Raw genomic sequence first — 25921 nt, forward strand, 5'->3', positions numbered from 1 at the left:
AGAGACTAGGACCTGAAGCAATGGATTCAAACTACAGGAAAAGAGATTCCATCTAAACAGGAAGAATATTTCCTGATGGTAAGAGCTATTTGACACTGGAACATTCTGCCACCAAGAATGGTGGGATCTCATACTTTGCGGTTTTTTAAACAGAGGCTGGATAGCCATCTGTCAGGAGTGCTTTAATTGTGTATTCCTGTATGGCAAAATGGGAATGGAAAAGATGTACTTTGTGGTCTCTTCCAACACTATGATTCAATATACTTTTTGAAATGTTCTCATCTTCAATGAGAAAGGATGGCTTAGCACATATTTTTACTCCACTAAAAATTTGCAAGATGTGTAAAAGATCACATCTCTTTTGAGAAATCAGGACCACCTAATAGCTTGCTTATTGGTGGGATAGCAGATCTACTCCAGGCTTTAGTCCAAATAATAAAGTTTGGGGCTACAACCTGGAGTAGATTGGTTGCCCCACTGACCTGCAAACCATGAACCACTGCTTCATAAGCATACAAAGAGCAGCACCCTTGTTTGTGCGAAGTCTCCACAATTAGGAAGGTCTGATGCGAAACTAGTTCCTTTCTGCCTTCTGTCAAGCAAAGCACACACACACATGCATTCAGCAAACACAGAAGGACAGAACTGTTGCTCAGAAAGATGCAAACAAGCTATCCATTGCTTATTATACTGTTACATGGTCCATGTAACAGGGCAACAACAATAGTAATGTATGCAAATAATGAGATAGTTTGTGAGGTTTGCACCAAAAATGAATGCAAGTACCAAAAAAGCTCCCTAAAAAGTGTGCCTCTGTCCCTGTCATCTCATCCAACAGAAAGAAAGTTTTTTTGGGGGGGGGGGTCTTGTGCTTGTGAAAGATTTGCATCCTTGGCCCAGTGACCTAGCATGAAAAAGATCTGATTCAGTTCTCAAGAAATTGAAAGGGCATCCTTCATGTCCCTGAAACTCTTCCTCTTCTCAGTTCTCCACTTTTCCAACTGTATTTTGCTTTTTCCTTGGGAAGGTAAGCTTCAGCCAGAGAAAACATACAGCATCCCCCACTCACACTTCCAAAGAGAAACAAGAACAATCAGCTGTGTTGGATCGGTCTGCTGGGATGTGCAATCCAATGATATCTGGTTGGCCTCACGATTCCCACCCCTGACCTAGGGGAGTAACAAAGAACATCTTGCCCTTCTTCAACTCTACACAGCGCCACTGGTTTAACAGAAGATCTGATGGCTAAATTAGATGAAAAATGAGATCATAATTAGAAGGTGATAATACATTTCTCATTCCAGCAGTGTGGGTCTTTCAGAGTTTGTGCCCAAGCCATCAGCTTTGCAAATAAAACCTTTGTTTACCAATCACCAAAGAAGCCATGTTCATTTGCAAAATGCAGAGGTGATGAAAACTTTTGATAAGACCATCAGATGTCTTTTGCCACTTCAGAGAGTATTGCTTCTAAGTGTGAAGCTGGTTGTCCCATGTAGTCTGACCTTGGGATGAGTTTAAAATGAAATAAGAATTATCCCAGTCCCACCAGTCATTCTAGAACGGCTGTTGAAAGCTTAGCAGATACAACCAGTGACATGCTGAGTAAAAGGAGGCCATATTATACAACATGGGATCCTTGGCCCAATATGATGTCACTCTCAGCATCATTTTAAAAGCCACCCATAGATGATCAGTGCAGATACCTAGGGGGAAGATAAAGAGGCAGAAAGTGAGGGAGATAGAGGACTTTATCACCCATGCCTGCTGTTCTGCCATAGTTACACTAGTTTAATAACAGAAACATTCGAGTTTTGCACCAAGCTTTATCACACATTCTCCACACTAGAATTTTAGTGCTGCCTTGGTGATCCAGGGCCATATGATCTGATTTCTGTCCTGCCACTATTTATTATTAACATTTTAAATTGTAATAATGTAATGTTTTTAATTGTTTTAATTGTTTTTAATGTTTTATGCTGTTTTAACTTGGACCGTTTTAGATTTGTTAGCTGCCTTGAGTCTCTGTACTGGGAGGAAGGCAGGATGAAGCTCCAGGTTGTCTTGGATGAAGCCGATTATCTGGACTCATTTAAAACTGGCTTTAGGACAGGATGCAGAGTTGAGACAGCCATGGTCACCTTAGTCGATGATCTCTGTCTGGTCATCATCAGGGGAAGTGTGACCCTATTGGTGCTCTTGGACATCTCAGCGGCCTTTGATACCATCGACCATGGTATCCTTCTGGAACGTCTGAGGGAGTTAGGTATCAGGGGCACTGTGTTGTAGTGGTTCAAGTCCTACCTCTCGGGCAGATTCCAGATGGTGTCACTTGGGGACAGTTATTCATCCAAGAGGGAGCTCAAATTGGGCGTCCCTCAAGGTATGATTCTGTCCTCCATGCTGTTTAACATTTACATGAAGCCACTGGGAGAGATCATCTGGAGACATGGGGTGTGGTGTTATCAGTACGCTGATGACACCCAAATTCTATGACTGTTGCAGTGACTAAGGATGGCATCTCTCGTCTGGATGCCTGCCTTGGGTCGGTAATGGGCTGAATGAGGGAAAACAAACTCAGAGTGAATCCAGAGAAAACGGAGGTACTTGTGATAGGTTCCCCAAGTCCAGGAATGGAGATTTGTCAACCAGTACTGGATGGGGTCACACTTCCCCTAAAGGACAAAGTTTGCAGTTTGAGAGTACTCCTGGATTCATCTCTACAGCTGTCATCTCAAATAGATGCAATGGCCAGGAGTGCTTGGTACCAACTTCAGTTGATACGTCAACTGCATCCCTACCTGGACCAAAAGGACCTTGAAGCAGTGGTGCATGCACTGGTAATCTCTCATCTTGACTTCTGTAATGCGCTTTACATGGGGCTACCTCTGTACCGGGTTCGGAAGCTTCAATTGGTTCAAAACGTGGCAGCCAGACTGGTCACAGGAACATCTAGGTCGGCCCATATAACACCTGTGTTAAAAACTCTTCACTGGCTGCCAATCAGCTTCTGGGCGCAGTACAAAGTGTTGGTTATTACCTTTAAAGCCCTTCATGGCTTGGGCCCAAGTTACTTGAGGGAACACCTCTTCCTACACAATGCGCCCCGCACTCTCAGAACATCTGAGAAGAATTTATTAGAATACCATAAGCCCAGGTTAAAGTCAACTTCCCATAGATCGTTTACAGCCGCAGCTCTATCTAGTGAAAGTTCAGACTTGGTTATATATATTTATTCATCATTTTGGTAGTCCATGGTATGCATAGAACTTAGCAGCATCAGCATCACATTTCAAATGAGTTGATTATCTTCCAAACAGCTTTCTTCCCTATCCAGTTTTTACAATGATACATAGAAATAAGAAATACAGTGGCATAGACAATCCTGACTTCGGTTCAATGATGTAACTTTACACTTGAGGATTTTATCTACCATAGTTCCTTCTTAGCTGCCCTTCCAAGTCCTAATCTTCTGTTTTCTTGCCTTTGATAAGTTTGATGTCTTCACCATCTATTTTAAAGTTGTGTAACCCATCTGTAGTCATTATATTTGTTTACTTGATGTTCACCTGCAACCCTGCCTTTGCATTTTCTTCCTTGACTTTCTTCAATAGTTGTGCAAGACTTTACTATTTTCTGATAGTAGTATGGTATCATCTGTATATCTTAAATTGTTGTTTCTTCCTCCAATTTTCATGGATCCTTACTCTAAATCTAATCCAGCTTCCCATGCAATATTTCTGTATATAAATTAAAGAGTTAGGATGATAAAATGCAGCCTTGTCTAACCTCCTTGCCAATTGGAAAACATTCTGTTTCTATACAGTCTCTCCCTGCAACAGCCTCTCGTTCTGAGTGTAGGTTACACATCAGAACAAACAGGCATATGCATTTCTTTTATTTCTTTTATCGCAATCCATAGTTTTTCATGATTACACAATCAAAAACTTTTCTTTGATCTATAAAATACAACCTGATTTTCTTTTGAACTTCTTTATTAAACTGCATATCTCAAGGCTTCTTAGCATGGAGTCATCACAATTCAAGTGGTATCAAAGTGTTGTAACCACACAGTGTGAATCCATTCTACTATGTGTTATCACTGTTCCTCCTTCTGACCAGATGAAACAAATCTGAGATGGAATGACAGGTGGGCTGACTTATGGATGATAAAGACAGACGCACATACACAACATCAGGCAATGCACTGCACACCACCCTTGCATACACCACCATTACTGCACTGCTTAAGACTAGAAGGACAGAGTCTACTAAATCCAAAGCTCCCTTAACCAGAATTTCAAAATCCAAAATACTCCAAAATCCAAAATCAACCACATGGGTGACTGAGATTGATGATTCAATGTACACAGACTTTGTTTAATGCACAAAATTATTTAAAATATTCTGTATAAAATTACATTCAGGCTGTGTGTATAAGATGTATACAAAACATTAATGAATTTCACATTTAGACTGGGTCCCATCTCCTATTATCTATATGCAAATATTCCAAAATCCGGGGGGGGGGGGAATCCAAAATCCAAAACAACTATGTCTCCAAGCATTTCGGGTAAGGGACACTCAACTTGTAGTATCTATTTTTGGTGTTCAGTCTGTACAGAAAATATTTACCATATCATAATTTCCTTTCTATGTTTGGATGTGTTATTTTTTTCTTAAGGCTGGAAGTGGAGGACTTTTGCTTATATATTAGGCATCCTTAAGAAAAATAAAGCAAGTTAGCTTCCACAGTAAGAGCCAAGAATCATAGGTGTTAGTTTCTAAGATGGGCTGGGAAACTGAATGGCAGGGAGGACAGCTCCTCCAGGAGGGAGCACACTTGCGTGCAGCAAAGGCATTCTGCCAATGAGAAGTTGAAAAACTGAATGTTTTACTCTTCAGGAAACCTGTTGTGTGATGCTGCGGAGGCTGCTTCAGTGCATTCTGATCAGAAGCAAATAACTTTCCATTTATCTCTCTATATTGATTTGCAGTCAGCTGGATTGCTGAAGAAACTTCCTTCAACCCAGGAGATTGCAGGGGATTTGTTATCTTGGAATAACAGCACCATGGTTTCTGGACTGCAGTACAGCCTCTTTCTTTTCTTCTGCCTAACCTCATGTCAGGAATCTCCGGCTTCTCAGGTAAAGGCTCACTTAGCAAAGACACACACACATATCCTTCACCCAGTGGGTATTTTGTTGGGGGATCTTGTTCATTTGAATGTCTGTATCTTTAAGAATGTCAGGGGAAGTGAGAAATATTTATGCAATGCGTGAAATTCTCCTTGCCAGGGAAGTGACTGACAGTCCTTTTGCTAAGTTTTTGTTTTATATGGCTGGATCTCTCCCCCTGCCCCCAGCTGTTTCTTTCTGCAACAGGAAAGTAAGTGGGTAAAAACCAGTGCCTTCTGGTTTTTATTTATATATGCATCCCCCTTTTGGTGTGTAAATCAAAAAAGGAGTACAAAAACTGAAGTTGGAGATAGGCTGGCTGCAAGAGGTAACAATATGCCCAGTGTATAGCAGAGCCTCAAGAAAGAATAGTTTCGCATCGAGAGAATTTGAACCCAAATTAAAACAGCCTTCCTGTCAGTCACATCATTGTCAGGTCCCACTAGACTAGTCCAAGTTAGGAACTGAGTGCAGCTCCAGATACATATGAATTATCTTTGCAATTGATCTTCTCCTAAATTTTGATTGTGTATTTCTGCATGGACTGAATGGCACTTGTGGTCTCTTCCAACTCTGTGATGATAATTTAATACTTAGCTACATTTTTTTGCATTGTATTGATGAGTGTTAACTGCAACTTCCTCCACAAATGCTGAAATAAACTAGTTTATCTGAGTAATCTCAAATCTAGTGATTCCAAGTCACCTTGCTGGAGTAGAAACAGAGAGAGAGAGAGTGAGCTGTTCAGTGGTGAAGTTTATTATGATTAACTGTACCGCAACCGCTCATGTTAAAAATAACCCTTTTACAAAGAGCTTATTATAAAAGTATGAAGCATGCCTCCCTTCTTCTTTTTTACAGTCTGTGGCATGCCACACATGATAAGGGTCTTGAGGGAGGAAGAACACCCTGTTTTCTAACCCCAGCACATGGTTTTGCAAGATGTATCAGTTCAATGGTTTAATCATCTCAAATGTCAGAAAAGTCATGTGCTGCGTCTACAGTATATGGTAGTCACTCAGTTTTAACTGACTTCTTCCCCTGTATTTGTGCTGACTTTTGACCCTAATGAAGTTGTGTTTTGTAAAAATGATTTGTTCAGCTGCATTACTGAAAGTTATTTAAGCATCTGTGTACCTGGACAGAGAGAGAGAGAGAGAGAGAGAATGTCTGCTACACACACACACACACACACACACACACACACACACACACACCCCTACAATGTGCAGATTGGAGCTAAGTGAGTGAACCTACAAAAGTATGGGTGGAAGTACAATAGTGGGTGGTGTACTGAATCACATTATGTTATTACTACTCCCCCCCCAGAAGCCTAGGGCATTTAAAGCAGAGTATGGGAGAAATTACATTTTGAGGCTACAATTCCCAGAATCATAGAATCAAAGAATCATAGAATCGTAGAGTTGGAAGAGACCGCAAGGGCCATCCATTCCAAAACCCTGCCATGCAGGAATTCTCAGTCAAAGCATCCCCGACAGATGACCATCCAGCCTCTGTTTAAAGACCTCCAAGGGGGGAGACTCCGCTACAGTCCGAGGGAGCGTGTTCCACTGTCGAACAGCCCTTACTGTCAGGAAGTTCCTCCTAATGTTGAGGTGGAATCTCTTTTCCTGGAGCTTGCATCCATTGCTCCGGGTTCTAGTCTCTGGAGCAGCAGAAAATAAGTTTGCTCCCTCCTCAATATGACATCCCTTCAAGTATTTAAACAGGACTATCATATCACCTCTTAACCTTCTCTTCTCCAGGCTAAACATCCCCAGTTCCCTAAGTCGTTCCTCATAGGGCATGGTTTCCAGACTCTTCACCATTTTTGTCGCCCTCCTTTGGACACGCTCCAGTTTCTCAATGTCCTTTCTGAATTGTGGCGCCCAGAACTGGACACAATATTCCAGGTGGGGCCTGACCAGAGCAGAATACAGTGGCACTATTACTTCCCTTGATCTAGACACTACACTTCTATTGATGCAGCCTAAAATTGCATTGGCCTTTTTATCTGCCGCATCACACTGTTGACTCATGTTCAACTTGTGGTCTACTTGGACTCCTAGATCCCTTTCACACGTAGTCTCCTTAAGCCAGGTGTCTCCCATCCTATATCTATGCATTTTGTTTTTCTGCCCTAAGTGCACTACCTTACATTTTTCTGTATTGAATATTATTTTGTTAGCTTTGGCCCAGCTTTCTAGCTTATTCAGGTCATTTTGAATTTTGTTCCTGTCCTCTGCAAATTTTATAAGTATGCCGCTAATTCTGTCATCCAAGTCATTGATAAAGATGTTGAATAGCACTTGGCCCAGGACAGAACCTGTTGGACCCCATTGGTCACTTCTCTCCAGGATGAAAAGGAACCATTGTTGAGCACCCTTTGGGTTCAGCCAGTCAACCAATTACAAAGCCATGTAACAGTTACCTTGTCTAGCTCACATTTTACAAGCTTGTTTGCAAGAATGTCATGGGGAACCCTGTCAAAGGCCTTATTGAAATCAAGATATACTATATCCACAGCATTCCCTTCATGGCTGGTAATTTTATCAAAAAAAGATATCAGATTTGTCTGGCATGACATCTTTCTCTGAAACCCATGTTGACTTTTTGTGATTATGGAATTGCCATCTAAATGTTCACAGACTCTCTGTTTAATGATCTGCTCTAGAATCTTTCCTGGTATTGATGTCAGACTAACTGCATGATAATTGTTGGGATCCTCTTTTCCCCCATTTTTGAAGACAAGGACAACGTTTGCCCTCCTCCAGTCTGCTGGGACTTCTCCTCCATCTTATAGAGATCACATGCTTAAGTTATAGGCTCTGCACATCTTTCTAGTTTTTGTTTAGACTGATAGCACTCTAGCCAGCATGACCAGTAACAGTGGATGGTGGGAGTTGCAGTTTTTTAACGAATGTTCTTATTACACTCTGACCATCAGCAGGGAAGTATACACACACACACACACACACACACACACACACACACACACAGGCCACCTATTCCTACACCTGGATTTCAACTGGATGCCTTCAGAGGAAGATAAGAATCTCACCAGAAGCTCAAGCACTTGGGCTTCCTGGCATCTCCTGGTTTCTCCCTCAGGAAGCTGCTGTGCAGCCATCTTGAAGCAGTGCAACAAACTGAACCTGCGGAATTGAAGGACCAAATGCATTTTGCCTTATCTCACCTTCAGTCACCTTCTATGCTCCTATGAGACAAAGTAAAAGCGCACATTCACTTATTTATTACACATGTATGTGTGTAAACTTATTTATATCACTGTTTACCCTATACTCTTGAGACACTTCCAGCCATAAAAATCACAGTGTACTACTGAACATTAAGAAAACCAAAATAATGACCACAGAGTATTTACATAAATTCAATCTAGACAGCAAAGATATAGAAATATTCAAAGATAGTCCAAGCCATTGTACGGGTGTGAGAGTTGGACAGTGAAGAAACCAGAGGGAAAGAAAATAAACAATGTGGTGCTGGAGAAGACTGCTGAGGGCAGTGTGGATGACCAGAAAGTCAAACAAATGGGTAGAAAAGCAGATCAGGCCTGATCAAACTGAGGCTGTTGTACTTTGGCCACATCATAAGAAGACATGACTGACTGGAAAAGATAATAATGCTAGGAAAGATTGAGGGTAGCAGAAAGAGAGGAAGGCCACATACTAAATGGACAGATTAAATCAAGGAGGCTATGCCCCTGAGCCTGTAGAACCTGAGCAGAGCAATTGAAGACAGGGGAGGCTTGGCAGTATCTCACTCATAGGGTTCCCATGAGTTGAAGTTGATTCAAAGGCAGCTAACAACAACAACAAACTGATGGATAGTTGAAGCAAAAAAGCTGGAAGGAAAAGAATAATAATACAATATTTTGAAATGCATAATATCATAGGGAGACTAAAAATAACAGCAACCACATTTGCATCTTGATAAATTCTAGAACAAAATCTGCTGCAGTCCTTCTTACATGTACTCTTACAATCCATGCCAATTGGTGACTCCCATGTCAGCAGAGCACAAATCTGTTCCAGGTTTTAGTCTGAACTTGAACCTATCCAAGATGCTGAACCTATTTGGGGGGAATAGGGTTGAGCCCTTTTAATTGCTTCTTTAGAGTTCAGCTAAAGCCAGTAGTAGATTCACCTCCTCCATTGGCTATGGAAGCCACCAACTTCCATTTCATAAAATGCAATAATATATTCATTCCTTTATTACTTATCAAGTGACTTAAACTATGTGTGCCACTTAGAGAATGGGAGAAAGAATGAAGGAATCAAATGGAAAGAACTGACAAGACATTTGTGTAAAGGTAGTTAGGAGGATGAATTGAGGATAAATGTTATAGGATCTGAAGAAAAAATAACTATGTATTAGTTGTTTTTATCAACTGCACATTGTTTGAGACATAATATATTAATGTCATAAATAAATAAATGCACAACATTATACATATTTATTCAAGAGGTTAAGTCCCAATATGTTCAATGGGGATTGCACCCATTTGAACTGTGCATAGAATTGCAATATTGAAGCACATTTGCCACATTTATCATTTTGTGGGTACACAGATTGTTTAATGCTGTTAGAAGCATGGACTGTGTAAACTGACCACCAAGTTCAAATCTCAGCTCAGCACCAGAATTCCTTGGATGTTATTAGGAGAGTCTTTATGGCTCAGTTTAGGATTTCCAGGATTTTAACCATATGGCGAAGCAACTGAGACAAATTGCCTAAAAAACATTATTTTTACCAACATGCAGATAATGCACCAGCCTCTGCAACTGTGTAACACTGTGCAATAATGATGGTTTGCATTCTCTTTTCTTTCTCATTTTCTTTCTCATAGAGCTGCATGAACAAGCAGCAACTTCTGGCAACCATCCGCCAAATGCAGCAAATCCTTAAAGGCCAGGAAACACGATTTGTAGAGGGAATACGCCTCATGAAACATCGACTAACAACCCTGCAAAACACAGTGATTAAAACTGCACCAGAGCCACAAACTGGTAAAAAAAAGGGGGGGTAGAATTTCAACAAGGCAATTGACGGAACAAAAACAAGTAGAACTGTATTGGCTGCTTGATTCCCTTGATGCCAACTGACCCAGTAACTGCAATACCACTTTTTGGTCACCTGTAGTGATGGCGTTGACTCAAAGGTCATCACAGAGTGAGTTATTAAGGGTGGGGAAGTAAGTAATAGTAACCACTGTAGTTATAATTTTGGGGGGGAAATTGAACACTCTGTTTTCTCATTTCTCAAAAGTAACCAAAATGCGCACTACTAGGTAACTAAAGAAAGTAACATCAAAATAAGCATAGCTTGTGGTACAAAACACACAGCCCTTCAGTCCACCTCATTGTCATCTAACACTATAACACAGCTCAAGGCAGCAACCTGAGACACTACAAAAGTCGGTACTTGAACCATGAGATGTTTCTCCTACACCATTTACTTGTTCATTGTTATTGGGGAAAGGAAAAATTATAAGTTGGTATCTCATTATTTGTAATTTTTTACTTTCACATTCTATCGATCCCCAGTCAACAAGTCATCATGCATGCAGTCAAGCATATCCAAATAGTTCAGAATAGTTCTGTATATTTTGCCTTGATTTCTCTACAAGCAACTAATTAAACAGAAACACAAGCAACTGCCTTATGTTCCCCTAGTCCAGGGGTAGGCAACCCTTTTGAGCCGGGGGCCGGGTTGCTGTCCCTCAGACAACTGGGGGGCCGAAGCCAAATAAATAAATAAATAAATAAAAATTAAAAATTAAATAAATAAATAAGCCAGGACAAATGTAGGACAAAATTTTCAAATGGAGGGCACTTTTTAAATAAAAAAGTGAAGACACACGAAAAAAATTTGCTGATTTTTTAAAAAATGTTAAGATAAATGCATGTTTCTGAGGCTTCTATAGACAATTGCCCCACCATGCCCCTTGCGCAAGACGCCAAAGGCCCCGGCGGCAATCGGCGGCAGGACCGGGCTGGGGCCGGTCCCAAGGCCTCGCCGGGCCGCATCCGGCCCGCGGGCCGCAGGTTGCCTACCCCTGCCCTAGTCACTAGTGGTTTCCCAGTCAGGTTCTAACCAGGCCCAAACTTGCATATATTCTGAAATCAGATAGGTATGGTGGTCATTAAATATCTTCTAACTCCTGAATATCCAACTGTGTTTTAGTGTTTTGCCCTGCCCTGGAGGTTCCTCTGAATGGCAAGAGGTTTGGCACCAAGAACATGGTGGATCATGAAGTCCATTTCACCTGTGATTCTGGATTCCAGCTTACTGGTTCCAGCTCTCGAGTGTGCCAGCCAAATGGTACCTGGACTGGAGAAATTACTCAATGCAAAGGTATCCTGTTCTTTTTTTTCCCTTGTTCTTGGCACAGATACCTTCCATCAGGTTGCCAGACAGACCATTCATGATATGATATATTGTAGTTATGGGATTAGCAGCAAGAAAGCCACGACTATTTAAAGCATTATTCCTGATTAGTGCTAATCTTGTGAATGCAATTAATTTCCATCTTTTGCCTTGGGAACTTAGGAAATTGCCTTATACTGAGTCAGAGCTTTGGTCTGTCTGCCTAATATTGTCAGCATTGACTGGGAGCAACTTGTTAGGGATGTAAGCAGAAGAAGTTTTTTGCCAGTTCTACCTGGAACTGCAAGGATTTGAATCTAGGTTCTCCTATATACAAAACAGATTCTCTGCTACAGATTGCTATTCCTTGGGGTTACTGGGGAACAGATAAGGAGGGCTGAGTTGCTAGGTGAGAAAAGAGGCATGACTGAGGAATATGAAGTGATGCATGGTATGGAGAGATGATAGGAGAAGCTTTTCTTGAAATACTAGAATGGCCATACTCTAATGCTGAGTGACATGAGATCAGAACCGATAAGGTATATATTTATATATGCCCCTTGGCACATATTTAAATGGTAGAACTAACTGCCATAAGATGCCATGATAGATGCCAATCTGGGTGGCTTCAAAAGACTATTGAACACATTGATGGAAGATGACAGCTATAGGTAGCTGCTAGTCATGCTAGTGGTATGCTACCTCCAGTATCAGTGACAGTATGCTCCTATATATCAGTTGCCAGAGATCACAAGTGTTGTTGGGTGCCATTGCATTCCTATACTGCTTGTAGTCTCTATACAGGATTAGACAGAACTAGACTCAGGACTAGACAGTCCTCCGCTACAGCTCTCCCTACATTCTGCACTCTCTGTTTCCTTGCCGCTATTATTTGCAGTTTAGGGGAAGCTCAATTCTCCCCATTAGACGCTTTGCTTGAAATGCAAATATCAGTTTCAGAGAGACTATTTTGTCAGATTGTCAAAATTTTGTACTCTAGAATAGTTTTAGAGATTGTGATGAACACTGGGAGGACAGTAGTCACTAGTCATTTGTGTATTTATTCCAAAATGCTTTTAAGATGACACATAATCAAGTTAGTTTCACAGAGATCATTGATTTCTGAAGGCACTTCCATCATTCTTTTATGCATCTGCTTAAAGCGGTCTAAGAATGGGAGAAATGTGCAAATCTATTAAGTCTTGTTCTTGTGAGTTTCTCAGTGTCCTGTAGGTATCCTGTACCTGTCTTGCTTTGGATTGCAAGGTTTCCCTCTCCCAGCACAGAAATTTGTATAGGTATTCATATTTCTACACATTTTTTTGAAATATGTTTATGTATATTAGTGATTAAGACGCCAGTTCTGACAATCAGAAGATCAGACGGTTGGCAGTTCAAGGCCTGAGTGCTGCATGATGGGATAAGCTCCTGTCATTAGTCCCAGCTTCTGCCAACCTAGCAGTTCAAAAGTATGCAAATGCAAGTAGATAAAAAAGTACCACTTTGGTGGGAAGGTAACAGCAATCGGTGCAGTCATGCTGGCCACATGACCAACCAGAGCAGTCCTTCAACAACGCTGGCTTTTCGGCTTAGTAATGGGGATGAGCACTGCCTCCTACAGTCAGTTACAACTAGACATTCATGTCAAGGGCTACCTTTACTTTTTAATCATTCATAGCTTGGAAACATACACATGGTTTCATGCAGCTTCCCTTCTCCTGCTGCAGTGCCTGTCTCTGCTCTGTCCCATGCGCAATGCAGTGGAAATATACAATTTCCAAGACAAGGGCCAGGATCCAATAGTGGCAATATAGTTGCATGAGTGGTTGAACCTTTTCAAATGATACAATGGAGCCATCTGATGCTCCTGTGCAGAAATTATTCTCTGTTCTCTGTCCTTTGGAGGAACACCACTTGCAGGCTAGCTGGATGTGACACCTACCCCCCCCCCCCCACCATTGATTCACCTAGAGGAAGTGGCTGAAAATTTCCATCTGGCTCTGGAGAAGTTGGAACAGTCCATCACTGTTCCAGTCATTGTTGGATGCCTCCATTCCTGTGTAACTATGCTGATGGAGCTTTTCACACCCACCCACTCCCCAAACATTATACTAGATCTCAGAGAAGATGTGTTCTACTCCATTGCTAGCTTCAGGAGATACAAAATGAGCATTTCCATACTGAAATGCAATGCCCCCAAATTTAGCTCCTATCTCCAGTGTTAAGATATGCTTACTGGTGGAGCGATCATATTGATCCATATGGACAATTTAAAAGAAAGAACAGGAGTTATCCTAAACCTTAATTTTTGACTTTAAAATGCAGTCTTGTGTCTGAACTATAAAAGTTAACTTTGTTGTCGTTGTGTGCCTTTAAGTCATTTTTAATTTAAGGCAAACCTATCATGGGGTTTTCTTAGCATCTTTCCTCAGAGAGGGTTTGTCATCACCATCCTCTGAGGCTGAGAGATTGTGACTTGCCCAAGGTCATCCAGTGGGTTTTTATGCTCAAATGAGGATTTGAACCCTGATCTCCTAGAGTCGTCATCCAATGCTCAAAGCTCTACACCATGCTGGCCCTCTAAAAATTAACTGCCCTGAGACTTATGGATCATTCTGAAACTGTTTCAGTGTTACTCATAGTGGTTAATGCTGAAGATCCAAGCATCAATCAAATCTTTCAATAGCTACTTTATTTCTAATAACAGATGCCAGCATCTGAAAAATTGATCGACATGGCACAAACATAGTAATTATTTTAATGTGCTGATTTGCAAACATGTCTTTCTGCCAATATGTGATTTATCTAGATTGGCAAACAAGAAAATTATACATAATTACCTCTATTAAAGATTATTTACTGTGCAGGAATTTGATTACCATACACATTTTAAACTCTGGAAAAGACGTGTCATATTTGCTTGTTGCTTTAGCAGAAAACATTTTGTTAATTTTGCAACCAAATGCATTAAAATTGTATATTGAGTAGTAATTTTCCATTAATTTCCTCTGTACTTATCTCTAACTATCTATTTATTGTTATTTGTTTAATAAAGAGGAAACTCGCTATTTTAGGCCACTGAAACTGACCACATTATCACTTCTTTCTAAGATTACTCCTCAGTCTTTAATAGCAGTCTGTTACACAGAAATGAAACAGGTGAAACTTTTGGTCTGTGTCTGATAAAATTGTTAATATGTTTAATGTCTCTCTGCCTGACTACTCTTAATGACACAAGAGCAGTGCATAAGAAAGGATGTCTGGCATACTGACAACAACACCATCTTAAATAGCTTATTGAAACTGTAGACTAAAACTCAGAACAAATTCACTGTTCTACTGATGCAAAGGTCACTAACCACCACTGGGTGCAACAGAACCCTGATATATGCAGAAATACAAAATAAAAAACAAACTTTGTGGGACTCTAAAGAGAGGACTCTTTTAGAGTCCAATGAGGTCTGAGCTCAGTAGCCTATGGGATGTTTTCTTTTTGTTAGGCAGGTGCAGGAACAGAAAAGTAAGAAGAAGGGGAATGCAGTATGGAAGCTGCAATTCTGAATCTGCCAGTGCACCATTTTGTAGCAATTGTCACTTGTTTCCTTTTGCTATCAATCTTTTCTTGTGCATCACCATTTGACAAAGGCATCTTCATCACAACATTGGACAGAATAAAAGTGTGTACATGATTAGGGGTCTCCTCTCCCCATTTCTCATGCCCACAATGTTTTCTTTAAAAAAAAAAGTTAAATCAATGCAATGCAACCTCTCTCTTCTTGCCCTGCTGTCTTACGGTTTACTTTTTCACACGCTCCTCCTTCGGGTGTTCAGAGCACTAAGGCGCCCTCTGGCCATTGACACTGCTGTTTGTTTAAACAAATTCCTACCTCATTGTGCAAAATGCTAATGAACCATTGAGCCACCGCTGCCTGAGCATGATGGAGCTAGAGGGCATCCCCTTCCCCATTGTGGCTGAGGAGGTTTCTGAAGAGATTGTGAGATGCCATGTGTTAGCTAGAAAACCTAAAATCAAGAGAATGGCTGTGTCCAGAAGAAGGACAGTGATCCATAATCAGAGACACAGCCATGTTAGTCTGGAATATCAGTATGCAAAGAGATCTTGTAGCACCTTTGAGACTGAGTGAAAGAAGTTGTAGCTTTCATAGACTTGTGGTCTCTTTCAGTTCTATGATTCTATTATTCTAATGGTGGTAATAGTAATAATGGAGAGCCAGTGTGATGTAGTGGTTTGAGTGTTGGACTATGACTCTGGAGACCAGGATTCAACTCCCAGCTCAGCCATGAAACCCACTCGGTGACATTGAACTCTTAGCCTCAGGGGAAGGCAATGGCAAACCTCCTCTGGACAACTATTGCCAAGAAATCCCCCATGATAGGTTGTCATAAGTTGGAAATGACATGATGGCAAACAACAACAACAGTAATAGTTATAGTTATAATAGTGATAATTGATGATGATGATGATGATGATGATGATGATGATGATGAGTTGTCATTAATTTTATTTCTTATCTGCTTCTCTCCAAGGCTTGAGTCAGGGTACAACATAGATTAAAACACATAAAATCATATTACCACATTAAGTTAAAATGTATAAGCATAGGACAAATTAAAATCATCCAATACAAAATGAAGGCCTGATACACACGGATACAAAATGGCGTACCGCCACCAATTCTAGGATTCTGGACCACACAGCAACCGCACAGTCTGGAACCCTAGAACATGCAGACACCATTATCATGGTGACCTCCTGTCCACATGGGGGCCCCCATGATGATGTGCGCAACGCACAGCGTCCGCACGTCCGTGACAAGAAGAGACGTCATAAGGGCTGCAATGCAGCCCTTATAACGTCTCAGGAAAAAGCTGCTCTAGGCAGCTTCTTACTGCCAGCGGACCATTGGCGTGGCAACTACACGGCCCCACCAACGATCCTGAAGAGAAAGGGGCTTCCCCTTTCTCCTCTGTAGGGCCAGGGTATCCGAGGGCATGAAGTCCTAAGGACACCTCTTTTCCAGGCCATGGAGTAGCAGCATTTTGCTGCTTCTCTGTGGCCTGGAAAACACCAGATTGGGGCCACAGGACTGCTGGTGAAGTTGCCTTGGCCCCAATCCAGCGCAAAAAGGGGCAGGTGTAGGCCGCCCCTTTGGGGTGGTCTGTACTGGGCCTAAAAATATACTAGTTTAAAATTCACTGTTTAAAATTGACTGAGTACACCTGCCGGAAGATATATGTCTTTAATACTGTTTTAAATTCAGACAGCATATTGAGCTGTTGAATCTCTCCCAAAAGATCATTCTACAGTTGAGGGGCGGATGAGGAAAATGTCCTCTGGGTAACACATGGTAGTCTAGTTCTGGCCAGTTGAAGTAACCATCTCTCCAGAGGACCTGAGTGTATGGGGCAGATTATATGGAAGGTCTACCAAGTCTATGAAAGCTTAGGCTACTACTTCATTCGCACAGTTAGTCTCAAAGGTACTACAAGATTCCTTTGCATAGTGATCCACATTATCAAGCATATTATTTTTCCTTCCAGTATCCACACACACACATGTACATTCAAGTGAGAAGGTCACACACACCATGAAACACATGGGTAGAGGCTGTTAGCTTGGTCGAGGTGTTGCTGCTGAGTCCCAGTGGTGCACATGCTCTCTGAAGCAAGGCAAATGAGAATCTCAGCCCATTAGAAAATTGAAGGCATGAGGGGCCAGGAAGATGGGGCTGGAGGCTTTACAACTTTCCTTGACTGCTTATTCAATAACTTCATGGTCTGGTGACCCCTGATTATTTAGAATATTCTATTGATGCTCAAGAGAGCTTGGCATTTGGTAGATGGAAAGCAATTCCAACCCACAAGGCACTCACAGTCCTGTTCCTTCAAGGAATTCTGCTACATTATTTCAATACACAAAAAGCCAGGAAAAGGTTAAAATGTCACAGGTGGTGGTAGGCGCTTGGTTGAACAGGAATTTCAGAGTTCTTGTCAAATTTTTTCTAAGTTTAACCAGATGAAAAATTATGTGGGACCGTTTCCTTCTTCTGTCCTGGGCCTTTATCTTTCAAGATATGTGTGGATCAGAGGCAACTGATAATGCCCATGTCAGTGGGGATTTAGGACTCTGCTAGTATGAACTTTAAAGGAGCAATCCAAGGTGCTCAATTCTGACTCCCAAATAGGCTTGGTTTCATGGATAGCTCATTTAAGGGGCAGTCTAAAACTAGCATAGATTTATATAATGGAACCCTATTTCCCAAATAGATTTGGTACCATGGTTAGAATCATAAATTGGTATTGTTATTATAAGGTTAAGAGAAAGTTGAGAGGTAGTATGATAACCCTGTTTAAGTATTTGAAGGTGTGTCACATTGAGGATGAAGCAAGCTTGTTTTCTGTTGCTCCAGAGATTGGAACACAGAGCAATGGATGCAAACTACAGGAAAAGAGATTCCATCTAAACATTAGGAGGAACTTGCTGACAGTAAGAGGTGTTCGACGGGGGAACACACTTCCTTGGAGAGTGAAGGGGTCTCCTTCTTTCGAGGTTTTTAAACAGAGGATGGGTAGCCATCTGTTAGGGGTACTTTGATTCTGTGTTTCTGCATGGCAGGGGGTTGGAATGGATGGCCCTTGAGGTCTCTTCCAATTCTATGATTCTATGATTCTACCATTAGACCAAAAAGGCTATCCAGTCCAACCCCCTGCCATGCAGGGTAGCTCCTTTCATGTTAATCATAGAATCATAAAATCATAGAGTTGGAAGAGACCCCAAGGTTCATCCAGTCTAACCCCCTGCCATGCAGGAACTCTCAGTCAAAGCATCCCCAACAGATGGCCATCCAGCCTCTGCTTAAAGACCTCTAAGGAGGGAGACTCCACTACACTCCGTGGGAGTGTGTTTCACTGTCGAACAGCCCTTACTGTCAAGAAGTTCCTCCTAATGTTGAGGTGGAATCTCTTTTCCTGTAGCTTGCATCCATTGCTCCGGATCCTAGTCTTGGGAGCAGCAGAAAACAAGCTTCCTCCCTCCTCAATATGATATCCCTTCAAGTATTTAAATAGGGCTATCATATCACCTCTTAACCTTCTCTTCTCCAGGCTAAACATCCCCAGCTCCCTAAGTTGTTCCTCATAGGGCATGGTTTCCAGACCCTTCACCATTTTGGTCGCCCTCCCTTGGACACACTCCAGTTTCTCAACATCCTTTTTAAATTGTGGTGTCCAGAACTGGAAACAATATTCCAGGTGGGGCCTGACCAGAGCAGAATAGAGTGGCACTATTACTTCCCTTGATCTAGACACTATACTTCTATTGATGCAGCCTAAAATCGCATAGGCCTTGAGAGTGGGTTCTATCACCTCATAAATGTGGGAAGTACCAGCTGCAACTGGGCACATATCACTGCATCCTCCAAGCGAGTTGCATAGGTCTTGGCTCAGGTGGGAATAGGTGGAAGGCTACCCCACAATCTGACCTCCTCTACTGCCTGAGACAGCTGCTTCACTCTCACTGCATGGTTGGGGGTTGGACTGAATGGGCTGCATGTTATCCTAATAGCAATTAGGATAAAAATGTAGGTCTTCTTATTAAAAGACCCTTCTGCAGTAACCAGTTCATAAACCAAAGTCTATCTAACTCAAAAAAGCTTTCTTTCAGAAGAAGAGCAGTGAGGGGGATGAGCCTAGCTTCCCAAAAGGAGAAAAATCTACAGCCTGGGAGCAGCCACCAAGAAGGCCCTCTCCTCTGTCCTCACCAAAATTGCCTATAATTGGTGTGTGTCTTCAACTCATAGGTTACAAAAAAAGTTGAACCTCATTTTAATTTTATTTGCTTTTTTAAAAAAGATATCAGTGAATGTGCACATCATCTCTGCCAAAATGGGGGAACGTGTGTTGATGGAGGGGAACAATACAGATGCATTTGCCCAAAGGAGTGGACTGGTCCCAACTGCCAGTATCAAACACAGACAGGTATGTATTTTGCTGATGAGTGAAAGAAAGTATGGGACTATATAAGTTTAAACCAGAGGTTGGAGATATTTTTTAGACTACAGGTCCCAGAATCCCCAATTTACTAGAGGTTTCTGAGAACAGCAGCCCTTAACAGAAGTGGCATCTGGCTTCCATGCCTGTGGAGTAGTGAATCCACTCTAGGGCTGCTGCCACACTGCAGAATTAATGCAGTCTGACACCATTTTGACTGTCATGGCTCCATTTTATGTAATCATGGGATTTATGGTTTCCGATGGCACCACACCCTTCTGACAGAGAAGGCTAAATAGCTCACAAAACTACAAATCCCAGGATTCCATAGCATTGAGACATGGCAATTAAAGCAATATCAAACTGCATTAACTGCAATGTAGATGTAACCTAGGTTGTCGTCTGGGTTTTAAAAAAAACTTTCCAAGGTTCTGTGTGTGCACGTGTGTGTGCGCGTGTGCACACATGCCTTCAAGCTTCCTGTTGATTTATATCAACTCCATGAATTTCATAGGGTTTTCTTAGGCAAGGGATAATCAGAGGTTGCTTTGACAGTTTCTTTCTATGAAATGTAGTCTATAGTACAGTACCTGGGATTCCTTGGCTGTCTCCCTTCCAAGTACTAACCGGGGCTCGCCCTGCCTAGCTTTCCAGATCCGATGGGATCTGGGCTGGTGCCTTTAGGGTACTTAGGCCTCTCTTATACTTTTCTGAAAATAGGTTCAGCACCTTGGATAGCTATCCACATGCACAGATACACATGATGACCCAGAACCATGAATTGCCATTGGATTTAGTGGGTGCTCTGATCAGAACTTTTATAGAACAAATCCAGCAATTATGAAGCACAGCATCCTAACGCAGGTAAATCTAGTCCTGATCAAATCCCACTGGCATGGATCACAGAAGCTTTTTGTGACTTGGAGTTAATATCTATGCCACTGTTTTCAATGGGGTTTGATTGTAACCAATGTCTTTAGCTGAGCTGAAAGGCCATGGCTTGATTCCATCAGGAGAAAAGCTCCAAAAATGGTTTGATTTTTGTTGTCATTAATTGTGACCTTAGTTACATTCAGAGGGCTGCCTAACTTTTTAAAAATGCCATTGATTATGCTTACCCAAACTTGGAAAATTGTATTTTAAAAATGTGTTCCTTATTACTTGTATGTGTGTTTTACATTAATTTCTTCTTGCACATTACAGTGTTTAAAAAAGGAAGTTTCCTTGGAATTTTTCCTAAGAATTAATTAGAGGGGCATAAAGATTTTAAAAATTCTCTTAAAATGGCTTTAAACATGCTTTCAAACACTTATAAAGTAACAAGAGATGCTAATGAGAAACTATTAAACTACCATTCTGGTGACAACATTCCCACATATTGTTTTACTTTGAAATGTGATGTTGTTGCACTCTCATTACCGAAAGAAAGAAATACTGACAATTGCATGACTTGTAACATGTCATATCCCAGCTTTGGTGCTTATCTTGCATAATTCATTTTTGGCACTTAGTACATCTTATTGCATGCTTTTAATTAAGAAGATTACAAATGGTGATATAACATAGGCTGCATCTGCATTGCAGAAATACTCCAGTTTGACACTGCTTTAACTGCCATGGCTCAATGCTATGAAATTCTGGGAACTGTAGTTTCCAAACTACAGTTCCCAGAATTCCATAGCATTAAACCATGGCAGTTAAAGCGATGTCAAACCAGAGTGTTTCTGCAGTGCAGATGCAGCCTCAATCTGACCCAGTTCAAACTTCATTCTGCTCTCCAGTACTTCCCAGAGACCCAAGGCTTGGTTTTTCCTCTTTCCACTACCCCTTGTTTCTCTTCCATTTTGTCTCAAGTCAGCATAAGCAGATTGTTGGTGTCTGTGTATGCTATTGACCTTTTGTCCATCTTCATCCCCAGTGCTTGTGCAAATAGTGGGATCAATGAAAAAATAATGTTCAGTGTTTTTAGGGCTGCCTTAGAACAAAAACAGCCTTGAACATTTGTACATAAAAACTGAGATCAGCCTAACAGCAAGCCATAGTTTATCATGCTGAGGATAAGCGGACATGAGCTTTGCATGTGCACTCTCACTCTTTTCCCTCCCCATTCCATTTTCCTCTGTGCAGAAGAGATCATTAGAAGCTCTGCTGTGCAGGCAAGCCATTGTTCTCAGTTGTGCTCACAGGTAGCAACAATGATTTGTCCAAACTATAGTTTGCCATATTTGAGCGTCCAATGGTGAACTGAGAGTCAAGGTGGTGTAGTGGTTTGAGTGTTGGACTATGACTGTGAAGACCAGAGTTCAATCCCCACCTCAGCCATGAAACCCACTGGGTGACCTTGGACATCACATGTTCTCAGCTTCAAGGGAAGGTAATGGCAAACCTCTTGTGAACAAATTTTGGCAAGAAATCCCCATGATAGATTCGCCTTAGAGTAACCCTAACTTGGAAATGACTTGAAGGCACACAACAACAAGAACAATGATAAATCATGGTTTGCTGTGAAGCAGAAGTGTGCACTTGTAATCTCTCCCTTTTGTACAAGAAGACTGGAGAGCACTATGGCTTGTGTCATCTGATTTTGACCCTTTTCACCCAGTTGTTTTGGAGAGATTGAAATAAGAATGCTTGGGCACTGTGCATAAGCCAGGGATAGTCAATAGATCCACCACTGCAGGGATGGTGAATCCAAAAGGGAAGCTGCACTAGGAGGAAGAGTCAAATCAAGAGTGGATTTGCCAGCCGCATGGTGTTGAATGCACCAGCTGCCATGGGTATAAACAGTGAAATAATTATAAGAAAGATAAAGACAGTAAAGGGATGTTGGAAGAGGGGGCAGCAGAGGTGTCACTAGGGGATGCAGGGAGTGTGGACTGCACTGGGTGACCCCCAGAGGGGGGTGTCACCTGGCGGGATGATACACCCAGGGACCAGCATGGCTACTGGGTAAGTGAGATAGGGCGCTTTCTGTTGGAGTAGCATCAATGCTTGTAGCTCTGTATTTTTCTTGAGAAGGGGTGGTCTTCTTCACAGATGCCTTGATTATTTTGGTCAGTGTAGCTGTGAAGAGGTCACTTCCTATCTCCTCCTCCTATCCTGGCAGAAGTTGGGAGATTTACAACCTTTTGTTCAGAGATTCTCTTCCTCTCTCTACCTTCAGTCGGCATGGATGCGCAAACAAGGTTGTGCTTTTAAAGATGTTTTTTCTCTTACTTGCATACATGAGAGTCAGCTATAGGGACTCTCCTACCAAGCATTTAGTGATTAGTGATTTTTCTTGAAAGTAAGTTTTTTTACCTACTTGCGTATTCTGTTTAATTACTAGAAGCTCAGATCTAGCCCTTTACTATATATTTGTGGTGTACATGCTTGCTACTGCTGCTAAACAAAGCTTTTTAGTTTTGTATACACTTTATAAACGTGGCTACTGCTGCACTGGGCCCTGAAGGTCTTGCCCTTGCTTTTTAAGAAGAATGATCTGTGAATTGTATACTACACTCAGAGTCAAGCTGTCTCCTCTTCTTTTCTCCCTTTCAGTCCCTCCCACATGGAGTGTAACCAATGACCCAGCATTCAGTCGTAAACCACGGTGTGCTAAATCTGAGCAAATGCAGCACTGCAGCTGTGAAGCAGGCTTCCATATGAGTGGCACCTCAGAAAATAGCATCTGTCAAGGTAAGAGATTCATTGAATGACACACCTGCAGAGCCAACATTCACAACCTTCCCAATTAAATGTTTAATCCTATTTCAACTGCAGAATATGGTGGTGATGTTAACATGATGTCAAGCGATCATGTATGTAGTACTTTAACATAAGAATTGAAGGAAAGGACTGAGAGATCAGACGCAAAACCTGTCTCGTCCACAATCTTGATTCCTACTGTAGCTGACCAGAAACCTATAGGAAGGCCACAAGCAAGACGCAGGAGTAATAGACGTCTCCTGGTCTTATTCCATCCCAAGTTATTTAAAGTATACTGTCTCTCAACTTGCTTGGAACATATATATGTTGAGTTTCCCATATCTGAAATGCTCAGGAGCAGAAGTGTTTGGGATTTCTTTTTCTTTTTGATTTTGGAATATAGAATGAGAAATCTTGAAACTAGGATCCAAGTGTAAACAGGGAGTTCATTTAAGTTTTGTATATACTTTATAAACGTAGCCTGAAGGTAATTTTATACAAATATTTTTATTAATTTTGTGCATGAAACAAGATTTGCATGGACATTCAGAAAGCAAAGGTGTCACTATCTCAGCCACCCATGTGGAGAATTTTGTTTTTTGGAGTATTTTGGATTTTGATATTCCAGAAAAGGGAGAATCAATTTGTAGTTAATGGCCATTAGTTGTGTGTAAAGTCTCTGAGATTCCAGTGGTGTGTGTGTACAAAATTGAATTGAGTAGCCCCACAACATCCATATTCACCTAGGGCAGGGGTAGGCAACCTGCGGCCCGCGGGCCGAATGCGGCCCGGCAAGGCCTTGGGACCGGCCCCAGCCCGGTCCTGCCGCCAATTGCCACCGGGGCCTTTGGCGTCTCACACGAGGGGCATGGTGGGGCAATTGTCTATAGAAGCCTCAGAAACATGCATTTATCTTAACATTTTTTTAAAAAATCAGAAATTTTTTTCGCATGTCCTCCATTTTTTATTTAAAAAGTGCCCTCCATTTGAAAATTTTGTCCTACATTTGTCCCGGTTTATTTATTTATTTAATTTTTTAAAAAATTATTTAATTATTTAATTATTGGCTTCGGCCCCCCAGTTGTCTGAGGGACAGCAACCCAGCCCCCGGCTCAAAAGGGTTGCCTACCCCTGACCTAGGGGTTGCTGTGACCAGGGGTGTCACTAGATGGCATGGGGTTTCAGACTGCAGTAGGTAACACCATAAGGGGGGGTGACACCACTGTTCCTCAATCATCTGCCTTTTGGCAGCAATGGGCTGTGGTGTTCGCCTGTGTCCCTTTAAAACACTGATAAGATGGTGTGAGTGGGAAAGGCTCAGTGGAAGGAGAAGGGAGAGGCCTCAAGTTTTTAAAATGTGTTAAATTTAAAATGTGTTAAAATTTAAATTAAAAAAATAAAAATTAATTTTAAAATTCTTTTAAAATTTTCTTTTAAAATCAGTTCTTACGCAATTTTCACTTTAACTACATGAAACACACATGTAAATACATTTAGACTGTGCATATGATTTTATAATTTCAAGGTATAATTCTAATTTTGTTAGCTGTTTATCCCACAACTATTGCTATTACATTCAGTGATATACAGGAATTAGGATTTATGAGTAACATTAGCCTTACATTAGTAAGGCTTCTGAATGGTGTGGTATGGCAGAAGGTCAATAGAGGGTGACACCATGAGTTACCGCATCGGGTAATGTCAGCCCTAGCAATGCCACTCAGTGTAGCATTACAATATATGGGTACCCATTGTACATTGCTGGAATGACTGATGCATCATGGCCCAATGTACCGTGTGCACTGATGCACATCAGGGATCTACAGTGCACAGCCAGACACCACGTAAGAAATGCCAGAGCACATAACAATAATAATAAAATTTTATTTATATACCGCCCTGTGGCGAATCAATCCGGGTGGTTTACAACAGGAGTGCCCAATGTGTATCAAAAATTCCTGATGCACATCTGAAGTGTACAATGCCCATTGGAGTACTTTTGCCATTGCCAGCATATGCATCTTTGCAATTCACAAACAGAGTTTCTTTGAATTTTAGCAATAAAACTATGAATTCATAAAGTTACAAAATGTAGACTGTGGCATAGGATCTTGCCCTATATTTTAAAATCAGTCTGTACAATTGATATACTTGCAACAATAAAATGCATGCCATTAATCAGTTAATGCATCAGTAACAGTTTCCCAGAGGGGGGGGAATCCTCCCCCTCCAAATGCTGGTTATGCCATGAAACAAACTATTTATGCTTGAAGAAATATGCAAGACTATTTTTTTCTTCCTGCTGCAGATGTGAATGAATGTAAAGTTTACAAGCTGGAGGGAGCCCCACGTCTCTGTATGCACACCTGCATCAACATTCCTGGCTCATACCGCTGCTCCTGCCCCAATGGATACAGGCTCTTCGGTGATGGGAAAAGCTGCGAAGGTGACACATAGTTTTACAATTGCTAAGTGTGTAGCAGATGGCATTTCACAGAAGCGGTAGAATCTTTTTTTTTTTTTTGCAGCAGTATGCACAGCCACTATCCTTGCCAAATTGGTGCAGTTGGAAGATATGGGATATGGGAAGGTGTGAGGTTTGCATACCCAGTGTTACTTTGCAACCTGTAATCCTATACATACTCTCCTGGGAGTATGTC

The 25921-nt window shown here is 41.5% G+C and overlaps 1 protein-coding gene across 1 annotated transcript in view; it reads left to right on the forward strand.

Annotated features, from left to right (window-relative positions):
- The first annotated feature begins 4925 nt into the window (after positions 1-4925).
- FBLN7 (fibulin 7) overlaps positions 4926-25921 on the forward strand; it is a 31132-nt gene continuing 10136 nt past the window's right edge. Inside the window, exons 1-6 of the mRNA XM_042440931.1 lie at positions 4926-5144; positions 10045-10204; positions 11382-11552; positions 19437-19562; positions 23115-23252; positions 25570-25707. Coding sequence (XP_042296865.1) covers positions 5070-5144; positions 10045-10204; positions 11382-11552; positions 19437-19562; positions 23115-23252; positions 25570-25707 — 808 coding nt within the window. The 5' untranslated portion in view covers positions 4926-5069. The remainder of the gene's footprint in view (positions 5145-10044; positions 10205-11381; positions 11553-19436; positions 19563-23114; positions 23253-25569; positions 25708-25921) is intronic.

The sequence above is a fragment of the Sceloporus undulatus genome, chromosome 1 (assembly GCF_019175285.1).
Source record: "Sceloporus undulatus isolate JIND9_A2432 ecotype Alabama chromosome 1, SceUnd_v1.1, whole genome shotgun sequence".
Lineage (NCBI taxonomy): Eukaryota > Metazoa > Chordata > Lepidosauria > Squamata > Phrynosomatidae > Sceloporus > Sceloporus undulatus.